The 13,399-nt window shown below is 36.7% G+C and overlaps 1 protein-coding gene across 7 annotated transcripts in view; it reads right to left on the reverse strand.

The window, feature by feature from the left end:
* Nucleotides 1-13,399, reverse strand: part of CSNK1G3 (casein kinase 1 gamma 3) — a 79,715-nt gene that overhangs the window by 15,798 nt on the left and 50,518 nt on the right. For 5 of the 7 annotated variants that reach the window (XM_089491582.1, XM_089491595.1, XM_089491574.1 and 2 more), the window contains 7 exons: nt 12,739-12,887; nt 10,822-11,056; nt 9,037-9,122; nt 8,850-8,934; nt 5,186-5,334; nt 3,408-3,503; nt 2,546-2,641 (listed from right to left, as the gene is read on the reverse strand). In XM_089491582.1, coding sequence (XP_089347708.1) covers nt 2,546-2,641; nt 3,408-3,503; nt 5,186-5,334; nt 8,850-8,934; nt 9,037-9,122; nt 10,822-11,056; nt 12,739-12,887 — 896 coding nt within the window. The remainder of the gene's footprint in view (nt 1-2,545; nt 2,642-3,407; nt 3,504-5,185; nt 5,335-8,849; nt 8,935-9,036; nt 9,123-10,821; nt 11,057-12,738; nt 12,888-13,399) is intronic. The other 2 variants (XM_089491603.1, XM_089491608.1) reach the window with 1 other exon arrangement.

Below are 13,399 nucleotides of genomic sequence, written 5' to 3' on the forward strand. Positions count from 1 at the left end.
GACTTCTGGGTAATTAACTTGAGGGAAAACAAAAACAGATTAAAGAGACCTTTTATAAGTGTTTCAAGTTACTGCAATGTAAGACTGTGAAAGAGACAATTCATTAGTGCTATTCAGTTGACATTTTCAGAAACTAAGACAAATTTTTGTAAAGCAGGAATGGAGGAGGCCAGCTTGTGAAATACAACAATGAACAATAAGTTGCTTCCAGAAAGTAAGAGAGAAAATAGACAGTAGGAAAGATATTTTGACAAGTCAACCATTCTTAGAGAGTAAGCTAATCTGTCTCCACAACATGAATAGTTCATTTTCTTTAATGGAGGTTGAAGATGGAGAATAAAACTGAGGTCAGATTTCCCAAAGTTCTATAACCACATTTCTGAAAGATTTTTTTAAAAAACCAAAACACAAAGAACAAAACCAAACTATAACCTCTACCACTGGACTGCTTTATAAATTTTAGACCTACTTAAATTATAGACAAATGGGCCCGTACAGACAGGCCAAAATAAAGCTGCTTCAGGACACTTTGAAGGAATGCTGTTTAAATGATGCATGCGTCTTAAGAGGCCAGAAGCCATGCCAAAGGATTGGACCACAGCTTTAACACAGCTTCTGGCCTCTTAGGGGAACATGCATCATTTAAACAGCATACCTCCAAAGTGACCAGAAGCAGCTTTATTTTGGCCTGTACGGGTCCAAATGAGAACTATTTTGATACTACAAAGTCAAAGCTTTCCATTTTAAGTTATTTTCAGTTACTTTATAACTGACAAACCTAGTAAGACAGGCTAATTTCCTTACTGTTAGAAAAATCATTTTGAAGGAACAGTACATTCTCTCCCTCCATCTCCAAGAGTGAACACATTATTTAGATCATACTGCTCTTTCCTCATCAATGAGAATCTCTAGTTCCTCACAATCTGCAGGGACAGGGATACAGTTTATGTTTAAAAGTGTACAGTTCCATGCTCCAGTCTGCTACAGCAATGTAATATAGGGGCTAGTAGCAGCACTTCGTTACCAATCACACTGCAGAGAGACAACCTATCTCACTGCTCTGAAGGTAAATACCTCTACATGCCCACATGTGCCAGGAACACAGGCCACAGCAGTCTCATGCTCACAGAAGAACAATGCCATATATGTACCACCTACGAAAATAATTAGCACTTGGTGCTTCAAACAATGGGCATCAATTACATATTGGAGCAGAGGATGTAGTCCAAGTATTCTCCACCTATCTGCTTACCAAAGACCAGCAAGGAGACAGATAACAATTACTGTATATACTCAACTATAAGGCGACCTCATGTATAAGTCAAGGGTAGGTTTTGGAGCCAAAATTATGGATTTTGATATGACTCATGTAAAAGTCAAAGGTAAAACTTAGGGGCATGTAACAAAAGATCTAAAGGATGAAGCAAGGAAAACAATGCCAAACAACTTACAAAATTCCAGCTGTTTGTGCTCATACTAAAGGCTGGATGGATGAGAGAATAGAAGGGGGAGGGTCAATGCTTCCAGGAAAGATTATGCTCTTGTTTTTCATCAGGGAATGGTTCCTTTTTAATAAGAGTTAAAGTACAGTACTTACACTGACCTGTAGATAAGTTGACTCAGGTTTTAGTCAATTTTTTGACTAAAATTTATAGACTTATACATGAGTATATACATATTTGGGATACAGCAGGAAAAAGGGAAGTTAAGCCTCTAGACTGCAGTTTTTGGCACCCAAGGTCCACCACACCCAGGCTTCCACCAAAAATAATTTGTAGTGCAAGCAGTGGGCAAAAACAACTAGACATTCTCACTGCAAGCCCCCACCCTCCCCAATGTATGCAGAAGTCCACAATCACGACAGGAAGGAACACAGCATAATTTCTGGTCACCATTTTTGGAAGGGAAACAGAGGAAAAATAAGTAATTTGGTGTGCTCAGGCAGGGATGCAGGCCATATGGAGGTGAGGGGGGAAACTAGCCCCTGGCCACTATTCAATAGCCCATCCCTAGGAGAGGTGGACCATCACACAAGCACAGTACATGGGATATGAAGCTTCCTACTGTTGTTAAAGAATTTCCTGATGAGTCATATATTAAAAATCTGAATGTATTTCCACCTGAATGTCATGAAAACAAAAATAACAAAATCATACCTAAATAACACATTACCCAAATACGAATATTTGAGTATCACAATATTGTACAGCTATTATCTTGGGTCATCTGTTTTTCTATTAAAACCATAATAGTAACTATTCTTTTGGCCTCAATGGTAATGCGATTTCTATTACCACTACTAATTCCAGAGTTTAATAGTTAACCAAGCATCCATGACGACATCTTTTCTTTAAAATCCAGATGGCTGATCTTCTACAAGCATTCGTAGAAACAAAGTCAATTTTGTGTGACTTTTTTTAGTATGGCTATTACAATAAGAGAGACATGGTTACAGATATAGTTACAAAGTACATTTTAAAGAAAAAACAAAACATGCCATATGCCTCCAAGATGTGGAAATAGTCATGCAAAGAACAGAAAATACCTGTACCGAGCCACCATGTCTGTCAGCTGCTAGGTGAGCTCTCAGGTGATGGGGATTGGCCTGATGGGGGTCCCAAGCTGCCCTGTGGTCTGTCGACTGCCAGTTATATAATGCATTAAGCATGCATGGAAGAGGAGGAATAAGAACCCAGAACATATTAAACACATCATGCTGCTAATCAACTTTATTCTACATAAATTCTACAGGAACATGGGGGTACTTATACACAGGTAGCAATATGTGTACATATGTACCTGAATGCAGAAAGACATGTTTCAAGTTTTAATATAAAGGAGTTCCTGGAATAAACAAAAACTTCAAACATGAAGCCCCATGCAGAACAGGAATATTCAGGGGTCACTTGGGATGGGATAGGATAGGATAGGATAGGATAGGATGGGATGTGCTACTCTTTCTAAAAACAAACACAAAACATACCCAGATTTATCAAAGAGGAGTACAAGAAAGAAAATGAAGAACTTCCATACTTCCATGTCATGCACACTTAACTAATACCAATTTTGCCACAGGTACAACTACTGTTTAAATAAAAAAATAAAATCTGCCTGATTTTTTAAAACTTCATAGTTGCAAGAGAGGACAAATTTAATGTATTAATTTCAACAGTAACAAACTTTTGATTTTTCTGTACAAAATGAATGTGGAAAATGAAATTTTTGAAAGCAGAGTATTAGAACACTCCACGTTGCATAGAAAACTAACTCAGAAATCAGAGAATTTTTGGTAACACCAATAACCCAGGAACAGCAAAAAGCAAGAGAGCACTTTTATTGTACTGCTACAACAAACAACAGCAAAACAATTTTAACAGAAAGCTGTGACACAATAGTGGATCACATACCTGATTTTTAGATTGTTGCATCTTATCTCTGTGTGGATGTGCTTCTCTGTTGGAAGATATTGCAGGATCTGAATGGATTGAACCCACTGGAGTAGGCTGCATACAATACATTATAATAAATATTTGTAGCCAAACAATAGATTTCAAAATTTACGAACATTTCTTAATTAAAAACTGACTAGAAGGTTACTTTAAGTTTTCATAGCATGCATCTGAATGTGACACACTCACCTGAAACCTTGAGCAAGTAAGGCCCTAAGCAGATGGGCAGGAAAGAGCGGCCCAAGTCTGCTCTGGCCAGAAGAGGGTCTGAACCCTGCCAACCACATGGCCCTCTCCCAAGGCGGGTCATGGATGCAGGGGCCCAGAATAGTCAGATTATCTGAGTTTCTTTTTGCTCTGATCCAAAGGATCACAGTGCGGCTTTGGCATGGCTTCCAACCACTTTAGAGGCATGTGTCGTCTAATCAACACGCCTTCAAAGTGGCTAGAAACCACTTTTTTTGCACTTCTGTTTCACCCCAAGCATTAGCATGTATCAGAAGTAGGAAACTATGGCCCTCCAAATGATTTAGTCTATATCAGCCATGGCAAACATAACCAATGGTGAGGGATTATGAGAGCTGTAGCTGAAAAACTTCTGGAGGACCATGGTTGCCCACCAAGCCCACAGCTCCACAAACAGAGATGAAAACTAGTAAACCATTTGACTTGAGCTTAACTTAATTGCATTTCAAGCTATCTCTTCTACTAACCCAGAAGCCCCTATTCAACATTTAATGCAGATACAGGTGGAGTATTTTCCTCTTGGATAGTTCCATGTAAACAAACTTTGTTTCATGCACAAAATTATTTTTTTAAAATAAGGCATATAGGGATATTCAATCTATATTATTTTATTAAATAGTTTATATTGCTGTCACCAAATAAAATACTACATTTTACTAGAATACACTCAGAAAGAAAGACATAGATAGTTACTCCGGGTAATGGTCTACTCAAGAAGTCTGAAAGTTTTGTACTACTGCAAAAAGTGGCATCTGATTGTTAGCAAGTCTCACTTGCCATTTAATTAGATGTAAAATTAATGGATTGAATATATTGGCAATTTCTGGTTATTTTATAGGATTAAGTGTATGTATTTGATAGGCTCACATGTTCTTAATCTTCAGGACTATGTATTTAAGATTCAATGTTTAGCTTAACTGATTAAATCATATGAACAAAACATAAAGGCTTAAGTCAGATACTTACAATGGAATGTGGAACAGGATATAAACTTTAAAGTTCCTAATGCTGCAGTCCTGTTTAAAGAGTAAACAGTGTCCTCCGTGCACTCAAAAATAACCCTATTATTCCTCTCAAAGGCATAAAGAAAGGGCCTATGAACATCTGTCAAAGAGTTTGGAAAAGACTGAGGAGTAATAAAAGTTACAATGGAGGCTTTTCTACAATTTTGTACTACATTTGCTATATTGTAGATATATAGTCTCTAAGGCCTGTTACAGACTGCCAAAATAAAGCTGCTTTGGTTCTCTTTGGAGGTATGCTGTTTAAATGATGCATGCATGCTAAGAATCTGGAAGCTGCACCAAAAGCTGCATTCCGGTGCTTAGGAATGGATGTGGCTTTGGTGCGACCTCCGGACTCTTAGGACCCATGCATCATTTAAACAGCATACCTCCAAAGAGACCCGAAGCAGCTTTATTTTGGCAATCTGTAACAGGCCCAAGCTAGTATAATGGACACATAAAGACAACTGACTATACTGTACTTACCAGCTGTTTACCAATCCAGTCATATTCATAATCAAACATATAGCCCTTCCGATCAAATAAATCCGTGAAGAGCTTTCTTAAGTAGTCATAGTCTGGTTTTTCAAAAAAATCTAATCTTCTCACATAACGAAGATATGTAGCCATTTCTTCTACATGAAGAAAGAAATGTTAAATAATTGTTAAATAATTGTTAAAAAATACAAATATATCAAGATAAGAAATGATCAAATAACTTCAATTGTTAATTTAGCTAACTTCCACATAAAGTGAAATTATGTTTATGAAGTGTAATTTGGTTTACAAATGGAGACTAAATTTTGACAATTCATATTTACATAGAGGTTCTGGGGTAAAAAAAAGTAAAAGTAACCTGGTTTACATGAAGCAATGAAATTTTTCCATTAGTTATTCTTCAAAATTAAATTGACATGCATTCTGTTTATCTGTACTATCAATGTGGCATATAAAGGGGACAGTGTAAGGCTTACATGTTAGTACATCCTTCTCAATAGCGTAATCTACTGTACATTCTTTTCACTGGTGCACTTCCTATGATCTGGTTGCTTCCACTTAGTCTCACTAGAATACATTTATTTATAACAGCTGCATGTGTTAGGTCTGCCAAGAGCAGATATCAAGTGCCATAAATGCAATGAATGAGAATCTCACTACACAATGTGCACATCAGGAATCCCTCCCTTCCCCAGCACTTTTCCATTGGGGAATAAAAATCTGAAAAGTCACTAAAAAGGTACCTTTTCAGAACTCTTACATATACAACTCAAAGACAGTAAGGATAGTTGTGACAGAACTGCTACTGCATTTCTCTTCAATTTCTATATTTTAAAAACATACCATTTTAAACTTTACATCATCAAAGAGCAGAATATAAATTAAAAGTTGAAGATCTTCTCTATAATTACTGTGAAAGCTTACTTAGATGTCTACTGTATATATTCATGTATAAATCTAGAAATTTTAGTCAAAAAATGTTGACTAAATTTTTTAGTCAAAAAACCTGGGTCGACTTATCCACGGGTCATTGTAACCATGGATCCCCTCTATTCTCTCATCCATCCAGCCTTTAATAATAATAATAATAATAATAATAATAATAATAATAATAAATTTTATTTCTACCCCGCCCTTCCATAGATATGATCAGGGCGGCTTACAAATTTTTAAAACATTTCAATACAGGATAAAAATTCAACATAACAGTTAAAAACATTACTACAAAAAAACGGGAACAGGAAAACAATAAAATACACATGTCAAGGGCAAGGAAAAGGAGAAAATTAGTTTACATCGGTCCAGGGTCGAAAGGGAAAAAAGAGGGTGAGCCCAGTTATTCCTGCCAGAATTTCTTTGACATCATTCATTATCCTTTACATCCTTTGTTACATACCCCTAAGTTTTGCCCTCAACTTATCCACAGGTCATATCAAAATCCATTATTTTGGCCCCCAAACCTGTCCTCGACTTGTATATGAGGTCGACTTATAGTCGAGTACATACGGTAAGTGAGCATTCACAGTAGCAATAGAGAAAATAACTAACTCTAAGTGTACTTAAAATAATCTGCTACAATCTAAGATCAGTTTTTCAGCGGTGAACCAGAGGACCTTCTCATCAACCGCTCCCAAGTTCTGGAATGACCTGCCGGACAAGATCTGCCATATTACTACCTTGGAAGCCTTTAAAAAGGCTATTAAGACTGATCTCTTCCAGCAGGCCTTCCCAGACTAGGTTAGATTCATCAACTTGCCTCCCCTCTCTATTGATACCGACACGAAATTGACTGATATCATCACCCCGCCCCCTCTCCTCTAGATGAAGATTCATTTCTTGTGCTAATCTGCCAAAAATTTTAATGTATTCCTACTTGATAGTTTTAAATATTTTCATGTTTAAGCTTTTTTTATAGGCAGATCACTGTTTTTATCACTGGGGGGAGGGTTGGGGGTTTTGGATTTTAAAATTGTAATTTTTAATTGTTTGATGTTTTATTTATACTGTTGGAATCCACTTTGATTCCTTTGTGAAAAAGCAGAATACAAATAACAATTATTATTATTATTATTATTATTATTATTATATTGTTATTGTGCACCTTCATTTCTGCCTCATGGCAACTCTAAGGTGAACTACTATCACGGAATTTCCTGGGGCTGAGAGTGTGTGACTTAGCCACCCAGATGCTTTCCAAGGCTGACTCACTCCCAAATAACAGCACTTGTGATTTACCACAAGAGGTGATATATTGAGAAGTGTAATATTATAAGTATCTCAAATATTTCCATTATAAAAATGTTTACTTTCTAGAGTCCCTTGTCTATCACATTTTCTTTGATTCTGTAGCAGCATAACAATGGACCCACATTCTGTTCGTCATCCCTAATAATAAACACTTTCCTGCATTATAGTTTGGAAAGCTTTTCCCATGGCACACATCCACACAGTTCCTAACTCTTAACACTGGGCTATTTTTAATTATCGTTGTGCTAAAAGTAAAGCAATTATGTACAGTGAGCCCGTGCCATACTTATAGGCAGCTTTCAGCATATGGTAAAGTTGCCTGGGAAACAGGCAAGTGCACCGCGCGCGTGCATTGCCGCGTGGCGACCACGAGCCTCATTATATCCAATGGGGCTTGCGAATGATGTGCGTGGCCTCACAACGAGCATGAGCCCCATTGGATATAATGGGGCTCAGGCTTATGCATTTTTTGCTTTACATGGGAGGGTCCGGAACAGATCCCCCGCGTAAAGCAAGGGTCCACTGTATTTGATAAACATATGAAACTATATGAAATGGCTATAAACTGCATAACTGCCTAGTTATGATACATTTCATATGCAAATGAAAATAATGATGTATTTAACTGTTAATAACTTTGTATATTTCATTTTTTTGCCCAAGTTTTCTATTCTGGTTTGCTCACAATGAGAAGAGGGTTATGCAAAAGGCAAAAATCATGTCTTACACTAAGGCCTGTTACAGACTGCCAAAATAAAGCTGCTTCGGGTCTCTTTGGAGGCATGCTGTTTAATTGATGCATGCATCCTAAGAATCTGGAAGCTGCACCAAAGCTGCACTCCAGTGCTTAGGAATGGAGTGTGACTTTGGCGCGACCTCCGGACTCTGCATCATTTAAATAGCATACCTCCAAAGAGACCCGAAGCAGCTTTATTTTGGCAGTCTGTAACAGGCCTAAGTATGAGCTGGCTCACTATCTTAGCTTTTTGTAAATTAACTATCAGGGAAGAAGCAAATGTGACGAAATTTTATATTTACATTTCTCTAACCCTTTGGCCTTTCTTCATAATCTCACCATGTTTGGAAATTAAAACAATTTCCATGTATACTCTCTTGGGGGGGAAAAGCAGGGCTATAAATTGAACAAATTGTATACTTACATTTATCTAGCTGTAACTCCATTTTGGCTTTAATTATCATTTGACTGTTCACACTTCTTTTAACAAGTTTTTTATTTCATCTCAATAGTACATATTTCTAATTTTCCTTTTTAATATGAAGATCAGGATGGAAGTGACGAAACATGAAAAAAATGTGTGCAAGCACTTTGGAGTATAAGCTAGTCACCAACTTGAAACTGGCTATTTGTCTCTCTTTATTCTGTCCTTTGTAACATACTGATTACCTGGGAAGTTTTCACATAGTACTTCTATGGGAGTTGCTCTCTTTGTGTCTCCAATTTTCTGATACCGTTCTTTCAATGTATCTGCCTAAATTCAAATATACAAAAACTGATTAGTTCAGAAACATTTCATAAAACAGTGACAGTATTTGAGAAAATATGATGAATTCAAAAAATTAACACACACTACCTTTAAGCCTTGCCATGGAAGGCTGCCTCTTAAAAAATACATGAACATATGACCTAATGCTTCCAAATCATCTCTTCTGCTTTGCTCTGAAAAAATAAATTGAAGATATTTAAGCGACTAAAGTTATGAACTGGTATGAAGTTAAACTGATAATATATATAATATATACTATTATAAAACTGTTTATATTTTATATTTTAAGCTTTTTCTTGAGTATGGTTACAGCTAAAAGTCTGTAATACAGAAAATAATTTTTCTACTATAAAACCTATTTAAAAATTCCTTGAACACCTAAAAAGTGGTGTCCATATTACTAATAACAGCCATCTTCAGTTAAAATACTCTTCACGTGCTCTTCAAACATCTCTACCTAAAACTTCCATTATGCATTTAATTAGAAAACAGTTGCTTAGGATGGCCCTGTGTTTTTGCCCTGTAATGAAAAAAAATACTAAAGCAAAAAAGTGCACAAAATTGTGGCCCTCTAAAATGTTGTTTGGCATTAGTCCTAGCCAACTCTAGCCCACTACCCCAAGGCAACTTGGTCAATGGTGTGTGATGATGTAAGATGCAGTAAAATAATTTCTAAAGGGCCATAATTTGTGCACTGGTGTATATCTACTTTACATTTATAAGTGCTGTGAGCCCCTTTGAGATTTGTAATTGAAAAACAGAACATGTGAGATAGATCAATTGATTGATCGATCGATAGATAGATTGATCGATAGATAGATAGGCAGCGAGAGAGAGAGAGAGAGAGAGAGAATATTCACTATAATATATAATGACCATACAATTAACCACCAGCCAGGAAAAGTTGTCCAAGTGATATTTAATATACTGACCAATAAATCTAACTATTAACCTGCTCCATGATCCTACACTTGAACCAATTAGAATGCTATTAGTCCTGGCCTTCATTGTTTTTCTTTTTCAAACACATCTTGAAGTAACTACTTGTAGCACTTTTTATTTATTTGACTTTACTCTGCTATTCAACAAATTTTTGGAAGTTTACAAAATACAGTCACCCCTCCTTTCTTGAGGACTTGAGGTCCGCAGTCTTCAATATTCATAGAAGGGTGACCGCCATAATTTTCAATGGGGCACACCCCTGGTGCATGGCCTGCGCACATTCGTACTCCTTTCAAGCCTATAGGGCTTTAATTATTTTCACAAGGGGGGGGGGGGGGTCTGGAACGGATCCCCTGTGACAACTGAAGGCCAACTGTACATGCTTCATTTGGAAAGTCCCTATTCTTCTTCCATACAATAGCTTATAGTTTTAATCATTTTGTACCACCTCTCTGAATTCTAAATAATGCTGACCAAGTTGGCAGTAGGGTGCCAGGGTCTCATTACTGTTCCATAAACTTTTTTACCAGAAGAAATGAAAGCACTGACACAGCAATATGAAGACAACAAATCCACTAGCAGTAATACAAGTTACTTGGTTTAATTACTGGTGCCAATCACTGCATCATAAGAGATCAATTATTAAATTTCACTATGCAATATCCCAAAATGAAATGACAATGAATAGTCATATATAAAAGGTTTCAAAGTTATAAGTTTTTCAAAGCTGAGCACTCACTGGGATGAATACTTTGGAGCTCAAAATGTAATAATCATTAAGGGCACACAATAAAATGAACATATAATGTCTGAGAAGCCAAGCGTTTTCAATAAAACTAGAGTCTGAAAATGTGATTATTGATAAGCAAAAACTGGTCACATAAATCTTAACGAAGCTGCTAAGTTTGTGTTCTAAAAATCAATACATACCTTTTCCTAAATGTGTATTTATACTCATATATCTAGCAGTTCCTGTAAGGCTTTTGTGTTCTCGGTATGGTATGTGCTTCTTTGTCTCTGGATCTATATATTCTTTTGCCAAACCAAAATCTATTATATGAATAATTTGTTGAGTTTTGTTTCCTGGTCGTCCTATTAAGAAGTTTTCAGGTTTTACATCTCTGTATATTAAGTTCTTTGAATGAACATATTCCATTCGGGAAATCTATTAAATAAAATGAAAGAAAGGTTTGGGTTTGTTTGTGTTTTTTTTTAAATGAGACCTATGGTAGCAGAACAAATAAAAGCAACCACTGCTCTATTTTTTCCTGTCCTGAAGGAACAAAATTTTTCCTCGGGCAAATTAAAAATCGAGATTTTCACCATGTTAAATTTTATTTTGGTTGAAAGTGCAAAAGTAAGGAGTATTATATGTCCAGCAAATGAATATAGTAGGGTTTTTTAAATGTCTCTATAAAAATGAGCATTGTTTTGTATTCTGCTGCTGTCAATTAATGTTTCATATTGAGAAGCCACTGTTAAGCTTTCAAATACTGAAAAAAAAATATGACCATGCTTAATTCTCATCTCATAGAAAAAGAATTGAAATCTTTAAAAAATATATCCTATGCCTTTTGAAGTTAAAATTACGTACATGTGGTAAGAATTCAACTTGCTTACCTCCAAACTGCAGCACTTCCTTCTACATTAAGTGACTGTAGGGTTACAAATAGACTTGTGAATATTCTGCAAATCTGCACCTGCACTACTTAAGTAGAGAAATGGGTACAGGTAGGAGAATGCAGCAGCTTGAAAACTGCAGTTTATTTAAAGCAAGTTTTCAGAAAATATGTAATAAAGACTAACTTGAAGCATGTAGGAACTGCTAAATGACTCATGCCTCAAGAGAGTAATGACCTCTGAAGTAGGCTAATAGCAATCTTGCCCTGCCACACTGGATTTTAAAAGAATATTTTAAATACTGTTTTTAACCTGTGTTTTTAACCTTGTTTTTACCTTGCTTTTATTCTGTATCCCCTTTTTACCTGTGCTGGTCTATGACTGAAATAAAGATGAACTGAACTGAACTTAAAGAGAGTAATGCTCAGGAAGGGCTTCCAATGGCCAACAAGGGGAGGATAGGATCAGTTGTCTAAATGGCCATTTGGACCCTTCCATGAATAGGCAGAGCCATAAAATTTACAATTTTGCCTATCTTAAAGAGTATCTTTCAAAGTGCTTTAAAACAGATTTCACTGTACCATTTTACTTATTTATAGGTTTACTGATATTTGGGCTTAAATCCCAAGTAGCTCTCCCACAAACAGAAGAGATCCATTCTCCAAAGGGCTGCTGATCCAACTGATCCCCCCCCCCTCACACATACACACACTTCCTCCAACCCTGATCTGAAAATCCTCCAGTTCTCTAGAATACATTTTCAACTGACATGGAGTAATCAGTGAAAAGTATAGGTTCAGCATGTGGGATGTCTAGATTCAGCTTGTTACCTTCAATCATTTATAAATTTATTGTTTCTGTGTTCCTTCAAGTGAGTTCCAATTTAGGGCAATCCCTATCACAGGTTTTTCATGGCAAGATTTTTTTTTCAGAGGGGGCTTGCTTTTGCCTTCCTCTGAGGCTGAGAGAGTCTGACTTGCTTAATGTTACCCACTGGGTTTCCATGGCTGAGTGAAGGTTTAAACCATGGTCTCCAGATTCACAGTCCAACGTACAAAGCAATACACTACACTGACTATTTATAAATATGAGTTGCACAATAATATAGTGGAGAACAACCCTCCTTAATAGATTGTAAGCGAACAAGTAGCATACTCTTTGAATCTGCATTTGTTAAAGAAAATTCTAACAGTGTATGGAAGGCAATATAGGAAACAGCATACTCACCAACTGTATGGCTATCATAAGAACAGTTTTCAGAGAAAAAGTCCTATCACACAAATCAAATAAATCTTCCAAACTAGGTCCCAGTAGTTCCAGCACCATGGCATTATACTTGCCACAAGGGCCAAAATAGTAAACCTGAGGTATTCCATCTGGCAAAATAAAAAATAATAATTTTAACACTCATGGATTATGTTCAATTCTTAACACTGAAAAACATGAGGATAGGTATTTATGGCAGAAGTGGGCAACGTACACCCCAAGTCTCGGTAACCCTCCTCAACAAAAAATGGAGAGAACCCCCCCTCCAGTACTTTAAATAACTAATAACACTTGCAGCATCCTGGAACAAACAAACCTCAGCTTACTGTGGTAATCATATGTTGTACAAACACACACATACACACTCCTGTCCCGTCTTAAAGGCGCATCCTTCACAAACATCCCCACGTCTCCTTCCATTCACCTCACTCACTCCTGTCCCAGTTTAGAATTTTATCCCTGGCACAACCACTCTCTCACCCTCCTTCCATCTACCTCCCTTCAGTCCTGACTTAAAATCTTATCCCTTGCAAATGTTCATCCCTCCCTACATCCACCCCACTCACTCGTCTCAACTTAAACTCTTATCCCTTACAAATGCTCCCTCCTCCTCCTCACATCC

The sequence above is a fragment of the Sceloporus occidentalis genome, unplaced genomic scaffold (assembly GCF_023333645.1).
Source record: "Sceloporus occidentalis isolate IW3139 unplaced genomic scaffold, rSceOcc1.0.p SCAF_1, whole genome shotgun sequence".
In the NCBI taxonomy this organism is placed as follows: domain Eukaryota; kingdom Metazoa; phylum Chordata; class Lepidosauria; order Squamata; family Phrynosomatidae; genus Sceloporus; species Sceloporus occidentalis.